The 19604-nt window shown below is 43.5% G+C and overlaps 1 protein-coding gene across 1 annotated transcript in view; it reads left to right on the plus strand.

Moving 5' to 3' along the window:
• Window positions 1–19604, plus strand: part of LOC138528198 (transient receptor potential cation channel subfamily M member 2-like) — a 602757-nt gene that overhangs the window by 295311 nt on the left and 287842 nt on the right. Inside the window, exons 8-9 of the mRNA XM_069639650.1 lie at window positions 8642–8842; window positions 12968–13070. Of these exons, the coding sequence (XP_069495751.1) occupies window positions 8642–8842; window positions 12968–13070 (304 nt within the window). The remainder of the gene's footprint in view (window positions 1–8641; window positions 8843–12967; window positions 13071–19604) is intronic.

The following is a 19604-nucleotide window of genomic DNA, read 5'->3' on the forward strand; positions in this document are numbered from 1 at the left end:
AATCTATCCTTTGTCTTCAATTCGTCCATACAATCTACGTATCTCCTCATTTGTCTATGTAATGTTTAATCTTTCTTATCAGTACTTTTGATCATTTCCTAGCAACAAATAAAGGGGGGGGGGCACAACCAGTAAATTTGAATATTTGATCATAATTTAGATCAGATTCTCTTGGGGTGTGGATTTTACATTCATTGTCCCCCTTACCATCATCGGTCACAAAAACACTATCAGCAAACATATATAAAATTAAATATTTTGTATTTGTTATTATTATTTCTCAGGTAATTTAGTTTGCATATCATGGTTAAAATTTAAACCATGTGTAGAAGATAAAACCGTATTTGACATAAAGTAAACAAGGAATTCATTAATTCATGTACCAATATTTCAAAAAGCATATACAAATCAACCTCTGAACAAATCTCTAAAGTTATGAATAGGGTAAAAAAGAATAGTAGCTGATTAGGTGGAAAAATGAGACCAGAAGTGGGTAGTAAAGGTAGAGAAGAAATCACATTATCGTAATGAGTCAAATAATATGGGTCAATAGTGTTATTCCATATTGACATATGCCTTAGGTAATGAAGCAATAAACAAAAAAAAGGACACTGTTTAGACCATCTTCAAACGTTAAATAAAAAATTTCAATTGGGGAACACTGGTGTGATTGTTTTCCCTGGGTTGTTTCTCCTATTAGTTGTTACGGCTTATAAGTTACTTCATTATTCACACGGCGTGTAACTACATTAGGTTTTATATCTTCTTTTGATATATTTCATAGGGTGCACTAAGGAACATTAATTCTGGTCACTCAGCATCTGACTAATTGTCCTCTTGTCAGGAGGAGATTGTAAGTCGTATAGAAGGGTCTGCCAACATGAAAAGCTTAGCAAGATTATCTGGGGTAGGTTGACTGTGGACGTGATTCTCCCAGAGCAGGTCACATTTCGGCAGCTTTCTTGATCAAGGACCGCCTTCTTCAGGGCATAAATTAAAGCCCCTGAAAGAGCATACATATATGTTAAGGGTGTTTAGGCCGATGATGGTATGGTAATAAGTAATGATGCCTCTAGTTTGAACCCATGGAATTACTTACCCCAGAGTTCTAACTCCATATCTCAAACCCCTGGGCGTGGACAACTGTATCCAGTTCACAACGTGGACATCTAATTGTTGGTTTGGACTGGTCTGGTTCTCTGGCATCGGACAAAAAGGGATTCTGACCTCCTTGTGTCCGGCTTCCAGTTCCTAAAAGAGGAAGAGGCAAAGTCTGGATGAGCTATGAATTGTGGGATATATTGACCCACTCAACCACATTGCACCACATCACCAAGCTGTATTTGCGCAAGAAATAGCAACCTGGTGGCGCTGGCTCCTGTGCGCACCAGGCCCTCAAAACTGCTTCTTGGCAGCAACAAAAGATGGCTGCACCATCCTGCCTAGTACACTTCAGGCAAGATGGAACAAGGGGACACACTGAAAAAGTATGCAGTGTGTTCTGAGACATATATATGGAATCAAGTGAACAGGCAGCACTGCATTGCTGCAAAAGCCAAAAATTCCCCTTCAAAATGCAACCCTTTTCACCTTTTCAAAATGCTGTTATGCTATTTCCATCTGTGCATTCTGAAACCACTGTGATGGAAACAGCCCTGCCAGGCCCAGGATAAGTCATTGTGCCTCAGAAAAACCAGGCATAATTCCTGAATGACAGGTCCTGTAGAGTAGATTTGAAAGAAATCAACAAGCAACTTTCTTTTCACATGCACGGGAACATGCGTTTATTTCTTGCCAAAATGTATCCAGGCGCAGCAGTTCAAAGAGACTTTTTACTCTCTGAGCCAGATCAAGGATAAATGTAGCTATACTTTAGATAAAACACCTGCTGCAGGGAAATGACTACAGCTTCAAAGACAGTGGCAATCTGAGGAGCTGCAAAGCAAATAAAAAAAAGAAATGCTAGCAGTTTTTAACACGTGAAAAAATGGGCTGTGCTGAATGAAGAAAAAAAAATGGCCTGTTTAAAACTCAATTGTTAATGAAAGCCTGCTTACTTAGCAATGTAAAGGAATTATGTTAGTGGTGATAATACACGCATAGGATATCTTCTGTCATAGGTTTGTTTAATTCAAGACCCAAATTAGGAAATTAAACCGTTTAAAACACATGGGATGGATTTGCAAACTCTCAGAAAAAACTGTTATTCCAGTTGCCAGCCATGAAACTCCTCCAAGGAAGGGAGATACACCATAAATCCAGGAAACGTAGGTGCGCCGTGCCAACTTGAAAAACTTTGAATGGGACAGGACAATGAAAGTTCACATGCTCATCAGACATTCGTCTATGCTCCAGGCTGTGACAATGGCAGTCCTGGGACACTCACCTGTCAAGTGTGAAGGGTCAATAAAACCTTCAATTAAGACTGGAAACACCTTTGCCTGGAAGGAAATGACAACTGCTTGCAGTTGGAGGAAGACAAAAAAACATGATCTGGTAACAAAGGGACTGCCTTTTGGTGCCAAAGACCACGTTAGGAAGAAACTTTAAAGACTTTTATTTCTGTAGCAAGAATTAGCAGAAATGTAAAAATGCACAGTTTTAGATTCATTTTGGGGGCTGTCTTTTAAAACTTGGTAGAACTCATTGCCACATGGGGTACAGAAGTTATGAATATGACAGATTCCAAGGAAAGTATTAATGTGGCAAACATAAAATTCGTACATACATCCCTGGGGACAATTCGATTTTGTGTATAAAATTGTAGAATTTTAGGCCAAATCTTTAATGTGTAAAATTACCAAAATGTATCAGAAAGGCGAAACAAGGTCGCACAGACATGAGGATTGGACTGAAATGTGAAGCACATAATATGTAACCTGTGCGTACACTTTTCCAAGAGATTACAAGTAAAGAAATGTATGTTTTTGGCAAAATCGGATTTTAAGTAAAGTAAATGTGCGAGTGTTTGGACATTGTAAACCTCACCTCATAAATCTGACATCATGCCCTTAGAAGTCAAACCAACTGAGAGCGAGGCGGAGACTAGCTCCCATGCGAATCCAAGTAGTTTAGGGGTGGGCGTAGTTAACCCTGCCCAGCCTCTACCTTGATGATGTCATTTTGCATGATAAATAAGAGTCCCTGACAAGACCCTGGACACACTCTTCCTGATTTCCTGCGTTGCGTTCCTGTTCCTGTTTCATCTTTCAGACTCCAGATTCCAACAACAAGGCCAAGCATTGCTGATCCTATTCCAGGGCCCATTGCAAAACCCAAGCATTGCTGATCCTGCTCCGGCAAGGCCTGCCCTACAATATTAAAACCCACTAATCTCCCAGTAACCAGAAGAAACTGTGGTACTTTTGGCATCCTAATCCAGCTTGCCTTGCCGCCACTCACTGCATGCTGCTGCTATCCTGCTACTCTGATGACCTGTAGCATCCTGTAACAAGAATTGACAGTCAATAAGAACTATCCTTTGGTATCCAGTCCCTGCCCAGCTGATCTTGTCCCGCTGATTTTGTCCGACTGTGCTTTGTTAGACCAGAACCGCTGTCTGTCCAAAATCCAAACTAAAAAGTGGACTGTGAGTATCAATAGGAACCATAGGAAACCATAGTATATCTTGCCTTGCCTTGTCCTTAGTTCCTCTCTCTAAGTCATCCTATCCTTATCCTGATAACCTGCAATATTGTCAAACATCATTGCTGAAACCCTGCCTTTGATTTCTTGTGCGAGCCCTAACTTCTTTAATCATTTTGTCTTGTGAAATCCTAAGCCCTTAGTCCTCTTTCGAGTGATCGGACTGGTTCCGCCAGGGCGGGCGAGGATCTGCTAGGATTGATTTTACGAGTCAACCCTGGAGCTTACTGTGTCTCAATCTGGTAGCCTAGCCTGAATGCCCTAGTGTCGAGTAAAACTGTTCTTGTCAAAACTGATTTATTTTCGTTTTTCGCGCCTTCATTTTCTAAAAAACGTACCTCACTAGATCTTGTATAACGCACTCAATTTACCAACTAGAGACATAATGTTACTTCCATATTGTACCTATGATCCATAGCTACACCCCAATAAAAAGACCGCATAAAATATTTTACACGTTTTTATTAAAAACCATTTTGGTAAATTCAGACGGGAATTGCAAAAGTTTGCTAAATTTACAACGTGTCATTTGATTATAAACTGTTTTAAATCTTCCATTCAATTTCGAATTGTCTGCTTTTGCTCAATCCATTGCTTGTGATTGCTAGTATCTTTCCAGTGTTGCTCCAGTAAAGAATTGTTTTTGTTTCAAGAGTTATACACATTAATTCATTCATTTATTCATCCATTTCGGAGTGTCATTTTAGCATTGCTGAGGTTTAAAATCCGTTTTTCTCTCTTGTTTGGGGAGGGAAAGTCGGATTTCCATTCTGTTTTCCAGTTGTCATTCCTGATTACCTGATGCTTCTGTTTATCCACTTAGAATTGATTATTTGTGGGTTGAGGGAACATTGCAGGGGGAAATTCTAACTCAAGTGCTATCTTACCTAAAATCAAAAAGTGCTCCTATACCCTGGTGTGTTGTAGTTGTCAATAGAAGGTTAAACTAAGCGCATTGCTTACATTCCTATTGTTCTTATCACCCCATTGGTGATTGCTGCCCCATTTTAAAAATTGTATGATTTCTTTTGAATTTTAAAATAAATAAATATTACATTTTATCAACTAGCCTGGTTCATGGTCCATTGTGACCCGGGGTATTTGAAAAGGGTGTGTGATATGAGTGGTGTACCATCTCAATATTGAATCTAACAAAAAAAATAAGCATTTCAATCGTGCGCTGCAGACTAGGCCGAGACTAAGGTGTGCGTCGCCTGATTGAAATACTTAACAGAATTGATACTAGTACCGGGATACTCCTTTTTGTCCCTGCTATTAGGGGGCCGGTATTGCGCCTACTGTAGATACGGTGGCTTGTTTGTTGGTGTCTGGGGCTCCCTAATTTCTGAGAATGATGTACATCGGGCTCAGCATTGAGCATTACAGCGTACCTGTTTGTGGAGAAAGCCTCTCTCATGGGTGTCTTGTGGTGGCCGTGGCCTCAACCTTGGATTACCGTGTGTAGGATACGCTGGATCTGCTTAAAATCGAAGTGAGAAAAGAATAAAATGACACTTAAGATTGATTGCATCTCCATGTGTACCAATGCAGCACGAAGGCTCTATGGTGCTGGGGAGTATTGTCTACGGGGTATTTCTTCTGGTAGGAAAATGCCTGACGTTCGGTGTTCCTCACTGCAAAGTGTCAGGGGAGATGCAGCAGCGTTTACGGGCTCCAATGGTACTGATGCTGTATGAAAAAAGCTTTGGTTGCCATGGAGACCACACGTTAGCCCACTCTGATTGGTCCCGTCTGTGTGGAAGTTTCCTTGCCAACGTGTTCTGGCATGATAGTCATGGAAACCAGGACGCTATGTGACAGGTGGGCATGGCCCAAGTGAGGTGAGGAATATCCTATGTCGGGCGGCTTGTTGAAGGTACATTGTGGCGGTCCTCGCCTCTTGGGAAGACATGTTTTGGAATTTGAACGTGAAACCCTCTCTAAAATCGCATTTCAAAGGTGGAATTGTCATTGGAGCGATAAATATGGGAACAGATATCTAACAGGACAAGCCAGATGGGCGTGACTTAGCAGCTGCTTAAAGGTGTTTGTGCATCGGGGATGGGGCCGGTCGGTTTTGTTACTATAGACAATTAGATGAACTGCCCCCTAAGAATAACGTGAGTTGCAAGCATGATATGATATGATATGATATTTTATTTGTATCGCACTCCTACACAAGTGTTTCAGAGCGTGACAACGCAAGGGAGGGGAACAGTGGAGAACACAACAACGATATTATTAGGCCCAGTGACATTGAGGACGCACGCGTGCATGCAAGGGGAGAGTGGAAAATGCATAGGAGAACTGATAAATAATAAATAAAAAATAAATAGATAATGGAGTCAATAAAGAATGTTAGTGCAGCCAGCAAGTGGCAAGTGCTGTGTTTACAGCAGCAGACTGGGAAGGTCTGATAAGTGCAGAAAAAGAAGAACATGGTGGGGGGGGGGGCTGTATGGGTACAGATACAGTCCCCAGTGCAAGGGGTGGCCAGGAGGCAGTGCAGGAGGGTGGCAGGGTGGGCAGGTACCTGGGCCCAGGGGACAGAAGGTGGCCAGGTGCACAGTGCCAAGTAAGAGCAGATCAGCTGGGGTGGAGGGGGGCGAAGGCAGAAGCAAAGAGGAAGATCTTTAGGTTCTTCCGGAACCGGACATGGTTTTCCTCACATTTTAGAGTGGCAGGCAGGCTGTTCCAGAGGAGGTCCCAGCCGAAGGCAGAGATCTACCTCCAGCTCGTTTCTTTGAAAAATGACTGCCCCTGAGGGAGTTAGAGGTAGAGAAGCAAAGAGCTCGAGAGGGGAGGTATTTGCGGAGGGATAGCTGAAGGTATTTTGGACCCAGGCCCCAGAAAGCCTTGTGGACTATGCAGAGGGTTTTGAATTTAATCCTTGCATTCACTCAGAGCCAATGGAGAGATTTCAGAGCTGGAGAGATAACGATCCCTGAGCTTGAGGCCAAGGACAAGTCTTGCAGTCCTGTTCTGGATTAGTTGTAAAGGGCGGAGAGTAGAAGCTGGTAGATTTAGAAAGAGGCTGTTGCAGTAGTCCAGCCTAGAGAGGACCAGAGTTTGTGAGACAGTGAGCTTCTGGGGGAAGGAGAAGAAAGGCAGAATACCTCTGAGGAGGTGCAATAGGAAGTTTGACTTTTTAGAGACCTCGGATCATGAGGGGATCCCTCCCTTAGGGGAATTGAGTGCTAAAAGTGCTGTAGATCAAGGTAAATGAGTATAAATCAGTGCCCCCTCATTATGGAAGGTGCAAGAGAGAAAGGGCTAGCCTAAGTGATCAATGGTGGAAACTGTTCATTTAGGCTATGGTTATGTGTCCAGTCTATGGATCCAACTGGACTTTTTCTAAAAGGCTTCTTGGCACATTTGGTCCCCCTTTCACTTTTTCTAGGACCCACCAGGACAAATCCTCCAGTGTGTGGCGGGCCTCGATGTAGTTTTCCACAAGTGGCGCAGTAAAGTTCTTTCAGCTGATTTTTGATCTATGTTCTGAGATCCTGATGTTGACTGATCTCATAGTCTCTCCAACGTACCTGAGTCCGCAGGGGCACTGTATGCAATATATTACTTGGTTTGATTTGCAATTTGTCATGTCCTGTAGGGTCTATTGTCTGTTTCCTATTTCCAATGTTTGCATTTTAGTGGTGAATTTACATGCCACGCAGTTTCAACAAGGGTCGTGGCCGTTCAGGATCTATTATGATCATGAAGACCTCCAGAATTCTGACGGCCGAAAATGGCGATTTCTTTTTTCTTTTTTCCAACACCCTTTATACCATATGGAAATGTGGGGGGAGACCCCCTACAACCCCTCATATATATGTGTTGTAAGGTGGGGGCGGAAAAAAGTCTTTATCTCGGGAGTCTGAATTCTGAGGGTGACATTTTGGTGCATTTCCGCTGTTCACTGTGCGTAAGTTCCAAAGGGCAGTTCTTGGTGCCTCTTTCATATATTGGGAGTGGAACAGGTGCTCCCGAATTTTTTTCACTCGTTTGAACGCAAAACGTGGTGTTTGTTCTTCTGGTAAATTTAGGCGTGCCAAGGGCCAATATTTTTGTATTATTTTCCTCACCTGAAAGGTGTCGGAGCCATGTGTTATAACTATAATTTCCTTCTATCATTTCCTTCATATCTTTCTGGCTCTTATTAACTTTCCATTGTTTGTATATTTCTATCCTTTGTATCATTCCTTCCTTCTATCTGTCTTTCCATACCTCGTTTTGATTTTTCTGTTCTTCCGATCTATTCTTCAATCCTTCCTATCTGTCTCTCACTCTTTCACCAAAGGATATCCTGGCTGCCCCTTACTGCATGCGCATTAGTCCTTAGAAGAAGACTGCATCTTATGATTGAGTGCTGCGACAATTGGTTTGAAGGAAAAGGGGTACCATGTTGGTACATTTTTCTTCTATATAAACTTGGCAGCTGTCCCATTTCCATTCCTTTGGTTTCAGTGTATATTTTTAAAGAAAGCCAGGAAAAAGTCTTGGAAGTATGAGACAAACAATGCATTTGTGTAACAAAGAAATAGTCAATACAATCTTTCAATAAAAACAAACTGCACTTTCCATTGCCCTCCTGTATGCAGCAACTATATTGCTCTTGAAAGCAGCCTGGGTGGATTTTGGTTATGCCTCGAGCTAGTCTCAATATGGTCAATTTTTGCCTAATTCTTAGTCTGATGATGCACTGGAGTGAAGAGAGGTATTTGTCCAAACATGTATACCTTGAAATAAATCCTTTAAGTATTTGGGCTAAACGCAATATAATCCCCTTTGTATATTTGCCCTTATCTGTACTTGAATAATCTACATTAGTTTATTTTGTCCCTGTCACTGTCCATGTCATTGTCGAGCCCTCAATTCCTATCTTTATTATGTGTCCCTAATCCAATGAACTCTATATTCCACTGGTGTTTGCCTATCCCTTAGAAACATGGAGGAGTGACCACAGCTTTTTGCATTATTTTCCAAACTTGTCCTCCAGATGATTCATACCACCATGACCGAGAACACCCCATGCGTTATTGTTGAAGGTTCGGGAGGCATTGCTGATGTCATAGCCGAGGTGGGTAATTTGAACAGCTCAAAGATCACCATCGCCCTGGTTCAGGATAAACTGCGCTATCTGTTCCCGGAAGCCTTTGATTCCTTCACGGAGATCCACATCATCGAGTGGACCAAGAAAGTAAGACTGCTTGATACGGCACAGTGTATAAGTGGCTGCACTTTGTCTCTGTGCTGGCTTCTCTGTCAACTTCCACTAACTTTCTCTCATTATACAACTTCTGTAATCATTATCGCAAGTTGTATTTATCCAGTTCATTTTTTATAGAGATGTATACCATATGGGTAGTATCACTTCGCTTTACAATTCAAAATAAAATGTCAGGTGCTCTTGCTGGTGCTCACAGGTACACATGGCAATCACCTTGAGCTGTCATTAAGGGGCTTTCTAGGTTACTAAGGGAACTACCATTGGAAGTGTCACAGTGTTGAGAAGGTGGCTTCCCCTCTGAAATGGAGAGGGGATTTTACTGGATTTTCAGCCCTTAACATCATGATGCAGGGGGTGCAGGGGGTGCAGGAAAGGGGACGGGCTGTCTGTAACAGAGGGATAGAAAGAATGGGTAGTTACCATCCCATGGGTGCCGATGTTCCTAGGAGGCGAGTGGTAACACATTGCTCAGAAGGACAAAAAAAGAAGGCATGCCTGCCAAGGTAATACGGTCAGCGGGAGGGGGTTTCTGGAAGCACATTGTACACGTAGTTTGGCTGTTTTGATATAGGCTTTTCCAGAGGCACAGAACCATAATGATGAATGATTAGCACACAAGGCATCCAGTTGAGCTTTTGGAGGCCAGGTGAGAAGTGTTGGCAGATTTGGGGGGGTCCAGTGCAAGCGGAATTGGGGTGAGTGTGTTAACAGGCATGGTGGATTTTTTATGAGTGGGGAGAGGATTTCTATAGGTAGCAAGTAAGAAAATGTGTAGGACATGTGATCTGTAGCCCTAGCATCTGTAACTATGGGCCCCTTATCACACAGCGTATGACCTGCTACTAGCCTCCGCTAAGTGGGAGGCCACCATCTTCCCTTGGCGGGAATCAGGTAAGTGTTCCCACGCCCCCTTTCTCTCACCCCACCCCAATTATCCACATATTTAAGACCCCCTCGTCCTCCCGACTTACCGTCTGCAGCATTGTCGCTCACTGGTACCAGGAACAGGATTGTTCCTGCTGCATATCCGCCACCCGATAGCCGCCATGGAAAGGGGAGAGGGTCTACATGTCCCTTTCTCCCTTTTCCATGGTGGCCATTTTCTTTGGTTATTTTGTATTCATTGATTTTAATGGCCACCATGGAAAGGGAGAAGGGACTACGTATAGTCCCTTCTCTCCGATCCCTTGTAGACATTTTTTTTTTTTCTCGAGTCGAGAAACGGTTTCATTGCCATTTCTCAGCTAGAGAAAAACACCGATGTGCCGGGGGACTAACAGCAATAGCTACGTTAAAGCCCTTGCTTCACTCAGGCTAGTAACTATGGCCAAGGGGGCATTACCAGACCGCCCCCCTCCTCAGGTTCTATTGCTTTATTATTACCCCGACCTGTAAGACCGGGGTACTAAAAACATAATTTTTCATGTGCAAAATGCTCCGAGATTTCGTGACTGACAAAAGAAAAAAAAGGCGGCCAAGGATGAGGAAAGGGAGTCCATTCTCTCTTTTCATGGTGGCCATTGAAAATAGTTTTTTTAAAAAAGTAAACTAACAAAATGGCCATCATGGAACGAGAGTCTCTTCTTCCTTTCCATGGTGGCGTGTCACAGATCGGGAGTGACCGCATTGAGGACAGAAGTGTTCTGAGCGCACCCACTGCCGAAAAGGATCCAGAAAGAAGGTAAGTGGGGGGAGAGGGAAATCTGTGGATGGGGGAAGAGGGAAGGGATGGCGGCATGGAGGGGATCTCCGACGGAGAAGAATGCAGCCTCCAGCCCTGAGAAGGCTCGCAGCAGCAGAATTACCATGTGGTAATGCCCCCGTTCCGAGCCTCCTCATTGACTGGGTGGCTGTCAGCCCTTAACCCCTCTGCTGGGTACTAATAAGATGTACTCCTGCATGTTTGGTAACGTTAGGGTTTTGTGGATCTCTAGTTTCAGGCCAGGGAAGAGGGATTTGTTGTGATTGCTTTAGGTCATGATTACAAATTCTGAAGTGGTTTTTGGACTAAGGACTTGAGTTTGCCTTGCGGATCAGATAGGGCTGGTGATCTGGGGAGCTGTTATTAACATCACGTTTTATATCCCACTTTATGTTGCATTCCTGCCACTTTAAATTATTCAATTTAATGTTATTTAATTCATCAATCTCAAAGGAATGATGGTCTGAGCTGGACTTGTCAGGATTTGAACCTGTCACTGCATGTCTGAACTTTTGAGAGTGCTGTGTGCAAGAAGTAAAGTTCTGGAACAGTATTACTTAATAGCTAGATTTTGGGTTCTGATCCATCGTTTCTGCATGATTGGCAGATGTCAAGAAGATTATGGACATTCTCTGAGCTTTGGTAGGGGGCTGTTTTCCTGTTGCCGTTGGAGGGTACCCATGTCATAGGGGTGCATATTGGGATCACAGGCCTTTGTTTGAGGGTCTGGAGTCCCTTCTGCAAAGGATTTTTTTCTGTTCAAAACTGCAAGATATGCAGCAGCAGCGCAAATATAATTGCCGAACAAAGACAACTATGGGATAGGTCGAGATACTGCATGAGAACATTTAATGCTAAAGGACCTTGAACTTAGATCTTCTGATACACAAATAGCCTCATTACCACTTTGGCAGGAATTCCACGATGTTCACTGTGGAATTATGCCTCAACTCAAATACTGTCAGATTGCAAGTGAGATAACGGCCCAGTTAATCTCCATTTTCAAACTCCATGAGGATTTTGGGGGATTTACGAGAAGCAATAGTTCTGCTGTGGTGAATCTATCAATTCTGGATGGAAAGTGGGGATCTCACCTTCAGCTATATGCTCTATCCTCCACTTCACCTCCGAACTCTGAATTCAGAGATGCAGTAAACATGGCGTTGATTTGTTACTGCCAAAAATGTGCCAGTGTTGGAATGATCACCATTTTTGTATCGTACCGCCAAACTCAGAATGGGACTGATTGGCCAGAAAACAATGACCTGAAGATTATACAGGGAAAAAATGGGCCAGTTGCATAAACTAGCAGATCATTATCAACAACTAACCACGTGCTGAGAATTTGTCAAAATGGCTGTTTATAGAGTGCTATTTCAGCGAGTAAATTCACCCGACATTGTGTAAATATTGCATTATGAATGAGGCCCTTTGCAGTGCTTCAGTTCATCTCTTTTTGAATGTTTTTAGGTAGAAAAGAAACCAGAAAACCTTCCAAAGAATATGTACCATGAAGTTAAAATCTTCCATAAATTGAAGAGTGTTTAAATATGACTTCCTGTTGTGGAGGCTCAAAGATTTTCCGAAACATGCTGATTGCATTTTCAGTTTACATTACCGTCTTCAAGAGTTGCTTCCTCCATCCACTGCACGCATATTTGGACTTGGTATTTTGTCTTTCATGTTTTTCTCAGACTTGAATATCCATTGCCTTTTTGAACCCAACAATTGACTTCTATTTGCTGACCATGGAAGTAGTTTGACTTCCAAAAACATGAAATGACTACCACATTTTTGGATTTCGAGTTGCATGACTTCCTTTCCCCAAAAAAACGGAAGCCTGGACCCCAAGCTGGGTTTGGCCTTCTTGGTTCTTTTTCATTGTATATGAGAGACTGTGTTCCATCCGGGAAAGACATCCTGGACCATCGGCTATGGCACAGGGTTGCCTTAACCCCAGGGGGTGGTAGAAGCATTTTTCCTCAGTACTCCACTACTTTACATTTTCCATAGCCATTTCAATCATGCCTGTCTCCCGTCCTGCTTTTGCCTATTTCCTGTCTGCGTCCACAAGTACATTTAAAAAATAAATGTCTGGCCTGCCATCCCCTTATCTTTCAACTGTTTGAACTTTGATGCTTATTTTATTCAAAGGCAAGCCTCATGCTGAGTCGGCTTCCACAACCATGGCCATTGTGACCTGAAGAAGCCACTGACTCTCGATATTTCTAGCCTTTTATCTTATGACTCAATGTTCCTCTTTATATAGCTGTGTGGTTGGTCTGGCGGGTTGGTGTGCGTGGTGCTTAAGGGCTACAGCCCATCCACCTCATAGTGCAAGAGACTAGGATGAGTTCTCCTTCACCTTAAACCTCTGTCTTTCCTTTTCTAAGATCCAGGACATTGTGCGCATGAGCCAGCTGCTCACCATCTTCCGGGAGGACAAGGATGGGGCTCAGGACGTGGACGTGGCCATTCTCCAGGCTCTCCTGAAAGGTGAGGCCATGGTCGGGAAAAGTGACTGGTGAGGTGAGACGTGGATCTCCGGGGAAGAGATTCAAGGAACTCAAAGGATTGTGCTTCCATTAGTGTTTGAATGGCCTGTGCTGCAGGTATTGCATTATCGTTTGCCAAAGCATTATCAGTGCCCTGCTCAGGAGCCCTGAGAGTTTGGCAATGCCTCATTGGCTGGCCCAGACGGTTGGCTGCTGACATGCCCTGCTCATAGAGGCTGGGACCAGCAAGGGCAATTCAGGGTTAACCAGGTCTGGACTATAACTTCTTTGCTCAATTCCTAGGTCTGTTTTAGTTGACTATTCTCAGTTATGAGCACTGTTGAAGAGGGTTTGGACTCCGTCTTTTCCCCCACTCAAAATCAGTGACAACAAATGACGTGGTGGAACCGTGACCCTGGTGGGGACAAGGCCTACACACCAGTTGAAAGTTTGGGGGTGGAGCGGGTGGTCCACAACAGGCAGTGCCCCGCCTTTATTCTTCATTTTTTCTCTGTTCCATCAGAACAGATTTCACTTTAGATGTAACTATTATGAGCCAGTGGGAAGGCCCATTCTTGGGTTATTCCAAAAAGTAAACCAGTCTCACTTCCGAGATGAACTAATAGTTTGCATTTCAATGTGTATCCAGTCCCCACATCATGTTCACCTCATACCCCCCGCCTCCTAAACCTGGCCAGGAAGAGGGATGGATTCATCTCAACTAAGTTGTATAACAGGAGCAAATAGATGCTGTGGTATGAGGAGCAAAATAGATGCCATGTTTTGGAGGTTTGGAAGGGAACAGCAGACCTGCTCAATTTGCTTTGAGAAAAGTAAACCTAACATGCCCACCAAGTCCTGCAGGTCTTTTAAATGGACATTCAGTTAACTGTGGGATATAACCTCTGAATGCTGAACATGGCAGACAAATTAGTTGTACTCCATTAAAAAAACAAAGATGAGCGGTGTGGCAGTAAAGCTAAGGAGAAAAGAATTTGATTGAAGATGACATAGAAAGCTAAAATGGTAGAATAGCCGCTCAGGAAGCCAAATCAAAGGAAGCTTTGATTCCTGCTCCTACTGGCAGATAGAGCCTTCATTACAAGCCTCTTGACTGGATACTGACACAGTGGCATCTTCTCGAGGGATGTTGATGACTCTATTCTGCATGTGGGTGTAAATGTGGGAGGTAATCGGAAGAGCACCCAGCTTGATGCAGCAACAGAAACACAAGTTCACTTTTAGTTTGCATTAAAAGGCGTATAGCAAGGTTGGCTACAGAGGTAACTATTGCACTATGTAAGACCATATTTATCTTACTGTACTCACTTTTGATCACCCTATAACTTCACTTTCAGGGAAATAACAATCAAAAATACTTGGAGTTTGAAACGTTTTGCACTTAATCAAAGAAAGTTGGGGCGGGACCTGGTGGCTTTCCTTTATCTACGCAAATAAGCAACAGCAAATTATTAAACATCATAAGTATATGCAAATGCAATTACAGCCAAAGACCAACAAAAAGGGAGTCTGCAAGCACAGCCAGGATAGGGCAATGTCAGAACTACTTTAGTGACTTTTTCCTAGTTCACAGGTGAAAAGGATGAGCCATTTGGCTAAATTCCAACTCTTCTTTTCTATGACTCTTTAGAAGAGGTATTCAACATTGGCTATTGAGCCTTATCACCCTCAAGGGCATCTTCCCAAAAGTACTTCTCTATCTGGCCCCGGAAGTGATCACACACTTTATGACAAAAATGATGGAGGAGCTGGTTGGGACGTCATGGAAGGAACATCTACTCTTCCAGAACATGTGGGGGTGAGCTGCCATTTACTTACACTGGCAGAATGTGGTTCATTGGGGAGGGAGCTAGAGCTTTTTAGGTGGCTGGTGCAGTTGATGTTTTACTTTCCCGGCCTTTGGGTAGTGACCTGAACCAGCTGCATGCTGTCTTTGGTTTCTTGAGCCTCATAATAAAAGAGAGGCCCTTTGGCATGTGCTCTGTTAGAGGACTGATAATAGGACAGTACCCCACATACTTACACCATGTCACACCTTAAACCAACATCAGCCTGCACACCATCCCACACAGGGGCATGCACACACCACACCATCATGCACAGCAACGCTCAGCCCTTTCACTGCCCCAGAGGCAATGATCACACCATCTACTAAGCACAATCCCATAGCCACATCTCACCCACCACAGAAACCCACCCCACTCAGCCTCACAGCAGTCGAAGTACCCTTGCACTTACCTCCACTGTCTTGCATGTGCCTCATTGGCCACGCATCCTCCTCCTTGATTATGTATCATCCCCTGTGGCCACGTACCATCCCCTAAAACACCCAACACCCCCTGCAGACACCCATCAAATCCATTGGCCTTCATTGCCACGTGCAGCCTTCCAGCACACCCCACAGCCAAGCATCACACCCTCCAGCCTCACAGCATACCCCTCAGGCAAGCATCACACCCTTCAGCCTCTCAGTACCCCTCTCAGGCAAGCATCACACCCTTCAGCCTCCCAGCACACCCCTCAGGCAAATTGCACTCCCTTCAGCCTCCTAGAACACCCCTCAGGCAAGCTTCACACCCCTGAGCCTCCCAGCACACCCCTAAACCAGGCATCACAGCCCCTAGCCTCCCAGCACACCCCTCATCAAAGCATCACACCCTTCAGCCTCCCAGCACACCTCTCAGGCAAGTTACACTCCCTTCAGCCTCCTAGAACACCCCTCAGGCAAGCATCACACCCCTGGGCCTCCCAGCACACCCCTAAACCAGGCATCACAGCCCCTAGCCTCCCAGCGCACCCCTCATCAAAGCATCATACCCTTCAGCCTCCCAGCACACCTCTCAGGCAAGCATCGCACCCTTCAGCCTCCCAGCACACCTCACAGGCAAGTATTGTACCCTTCATCCTCCCAGCACACCCCTCAGCCACACATCACACCCTAAGCCTCTCATCACCCCCATGGTCAAAGATCAATCATGTAGTCAGAAATCTCCCCCACATCCACATACCTCCTTCCACAGTCTTGCATTTGCCTCCACAGCCAGTCATCACTCTTGTGACAGACTCAACAAAAATGATGACATAAAGCACTCCTTGTAGTTCAGGAATTATATTTTGTTATGGGTTGTCTTAAAAATACAAAGGAGGTCTATATGCATGGTTCTTCTCCACTTATGTTTTTAATTGCACATTTGTGGTCTGCTTTAGGAGTTCTGACTCCCTTCTCAGTATGTTATGAAGGCGACTAGAAGTATTCTTTATGATAGAAGTTGGTCCAAATTTATTTGGATGCACGTTCAAGTGGCGTGAGAATGTATCCATCATATCTGCTCTTCCCCCATACCTGTGGTGTGAAATGGGACCTAATGAGTTCCCTGTTTTTGTCCTGACGAAGGTTGCTTTACTGAATGGACACGATATTTGAAGTCCATTATTGACAACCGAAACACGTGTCGACCAGAATATCTGTTGGAACAATTATATACAGATTGAGTTACCTGAGAACAGGCAGAGGGAAACTAAAATTGTTTACATTTAAGATTGTTTATAGTGACCTAGTGTAAAAGGTCAATTATGTATGTATTGGACGAAATGTATGTAGATGAATGTGAGTGAATGAACGGTGGGGAAAAGCGATGTGAGCCTAATAAGAATATTTTTCTGTGGTAAAATGTGTCATGTAATATGTAATATTATTTTTTCGTTGAATATTTATTTGAAAAATAAAAAGGAACATAGATTTGAAACAAAACATTTATTGATATATGAAAAACGATAAATGAGTGCGATCTGTCATCCTCTATTTATTGGTCCAGTTTGCTGTTTTTTTATATGTTATGTTTACCTGCAGCATCACTTTCCCAGTATGCTGCAGGAGTTCTGGCTCCTGGTCTCAGCATGTTATGCTTTCTTATAGCTTCACTTTCTCAATATGCTTCAGGAGTTCCGACTCCTGGTCGAGGCATTTTATGTTTACCTATAGCTTCACTTTCCCAATATGCCTCAGGAGTTCCGACTCCCGGTCTCGGCATGTTATGTTTACCTATAGCTTCACTTTCTCATTATGCTACAGGAATTCTGACTCCTGGTCTCGGCATGTTATGTTTACCTATAGCTTCACTTTCTCATTATGCTACAGGAATTCTGACTCCTGGTCTCGGCATGTTATGTTTACCTATAGCTTCACTTTCTCATTATGCTACAGGAATTCTGACTCCTGGTCTCAGCATTTTATGTTTACCTATAGCTTCACTTTCTCATTATGCTACAGGAATTCTGACTCCTGGTCTCGGCATGTTATGTTTACCTATAGCTTCACTTTCTCATTATGCTACAGGAATTCTGACTCCTGGTCTCAGCATTTTATGTTTACCTATTGCTTCACTTTCCAAATATGCTTCAGGAGTTCTGACTCCCGGTCTCGGCATGTTATGTTTACCTATAGCTTCACTTTCTCATTATGCTTCAGGAGTTCTGACTCATGGTCGCAGGATTTTATGTTTACCTATAGCTTCACTTTCCCAATATGCTTCAGGAGTTCTGACTCCCGGTCTCAGCATGTTATGCTTTCTTATAGCTTCACTTTCTCATTATGCTTCAGGAGTTCCGACTCCTGGTCTCAGCATGTTATGCTTTCTTATAGCTTCACTTTCTTATAGCTTCAGGAGTTATTAGCTCTGAAGTCCCTTAACGGGCCCCGTCCATAACACCTGGTAAAACCAGGCGTTAAGGAAGGGACCCGCTAAGGGACCTCGGAATAGGGCGCAAAGGGATTACCGGCATCAATGTCCTTAACGGTGCCCGGTATCCCTTTGCGCCCACCTCGTAATGAGGCCCAATGTGTAGTACATTTGTGCCATAAAATTAAAGGAATGGTTCGCCCAAAAAATGTTATTGCCCAAAAAGATGGGCAATAATAAAGCAAATATACTCGTACTTTTTTCTTTAAAGTTCCTATGTAAAATTTTGAGCAATTCAAGCTCAAAAATTGGAAAAGCAAGCACATGGGCACATCCATTTTGTGAAATGGATGCCCGCCTGTGCTGGCTTTTGCTTTTGCGGCACTAGTGAAGGAAAAGCCAGCAAGCTGTAGTAAACAAAAGCTACCACTGGGAGGCTTTTCCTTCATTGGTGCCGGGACTCGGAGGACGCGGACCGGAGACTACAGGCAGAAAAGCTGCAGCTGAATCTCGGTAAGTGCTATTTTTTTTTTTTTTTTAATAAGCACTAGCTGCGTTTTTTTTTCTAAGTTTTCCGGGCTGGAGGAGCCCGGAAAACTTAGAAATAAAACAGCAGCTTTAAAAATGTTGTATTTATGTTTGCGGTAGCTTTTGAAGCTACCGCAAACATAAATACAACGTTATTGTGTTTGAAAACGCTGCGGTTTTTCTTTCTAGGTTTCTCAGGCTCCTCCGAGCCAAACACCATGTACACTTCAAAGTGATCTTATGCCATGGGGCCATTGAACACATGACCTCCACAGACCCCGTGTATCCAGGCAGGATCCCCTGAAGCAGGCCGTGCCCCTGCAATCCACATAAGACCACGACATACACACGTCATTCATTCACATACACACCCTCTTCTAATTCTTTATAAACCACTTGATATTTATCATGAGAACATCTTTGAGCACTGCAAGTCAACTCGTGAATGTGCTACCTGAGAAACTCTGTCACCACTGGGAATCTGCTCGTCATCATGCTACCTGAGAACTTCTGTGACCACTGCGAGTTAACTTGTTGTCGTGCTAGCTGTGAACATCTCCCTATTCTCCTGCCACTAACTACCCTGCTTGCTGAATCTAACTGTTGGTCAAGGTAAGGGCATGTCTCCTAATCATATCTCTTTGATCTCGAAATTTCGATATATTTCGAACGAACGTACCCAGTAGTGTTATGTTCACTCGTCTCATTGCCATTGACTTGAGTTTAATTTCTTATGTTATCGATATAACAATTGTCATCAGTGTCATTTGTCATTGAATTGCGTGTCTATAATATAAGCATGTTTCCTTTTGATGCACGATAGTACATTCAAGGGACGAGTAACATGTTCTGATTTTCGTTACATCAATGAATGGTTTATGAAAGTTATCCTATAGTACAGCCGGCCACGCTACACTGGTTTTGCGGTGGTGACCAAAACATACTTTGCTTAGAAGAATGTATGCTATAATTCCTTCTTTCTCATGTTTTAATGAAAAGTCATTTTCGAATAATGTTGACCTTTTTTTTTTGCAGAATTTCCAACAATGCCTGCATGTGTGATTTTCGGTTGCCCTTCTAAGACCCATGAGAAATCTGAAGGCACTACAATGCATGTATTCCCAAAGACTATACATCGAATAAGAGAATAGGTCAGATATTGCGGCTATGCGCCGGCAGAGTTTGAAAGTAGAGTCAAACAAGTCTTGCATGACAAGAGGTGTGATCGATACCGCATCTGCAGCCTGCACTTTACCCCGAATATGTACGACCCATCCATGTACACAAAGAAGAATCAACTCAGAACA

Source organism: Ambystoma mexicanum, chromosome 7q (assembly GCF_040938575.1).
Source record: "Ambystoma mexicanum isolate Mex_15411 chromosome 7q, UKY_AmexF1_1, whole genome shotgun sequence".
NCBI lineage: Eukaryota > Metazoa > Chordata > Amphibia > Caudata > Ambystomatidae > Ambystoma > Ambystoma mexicanum.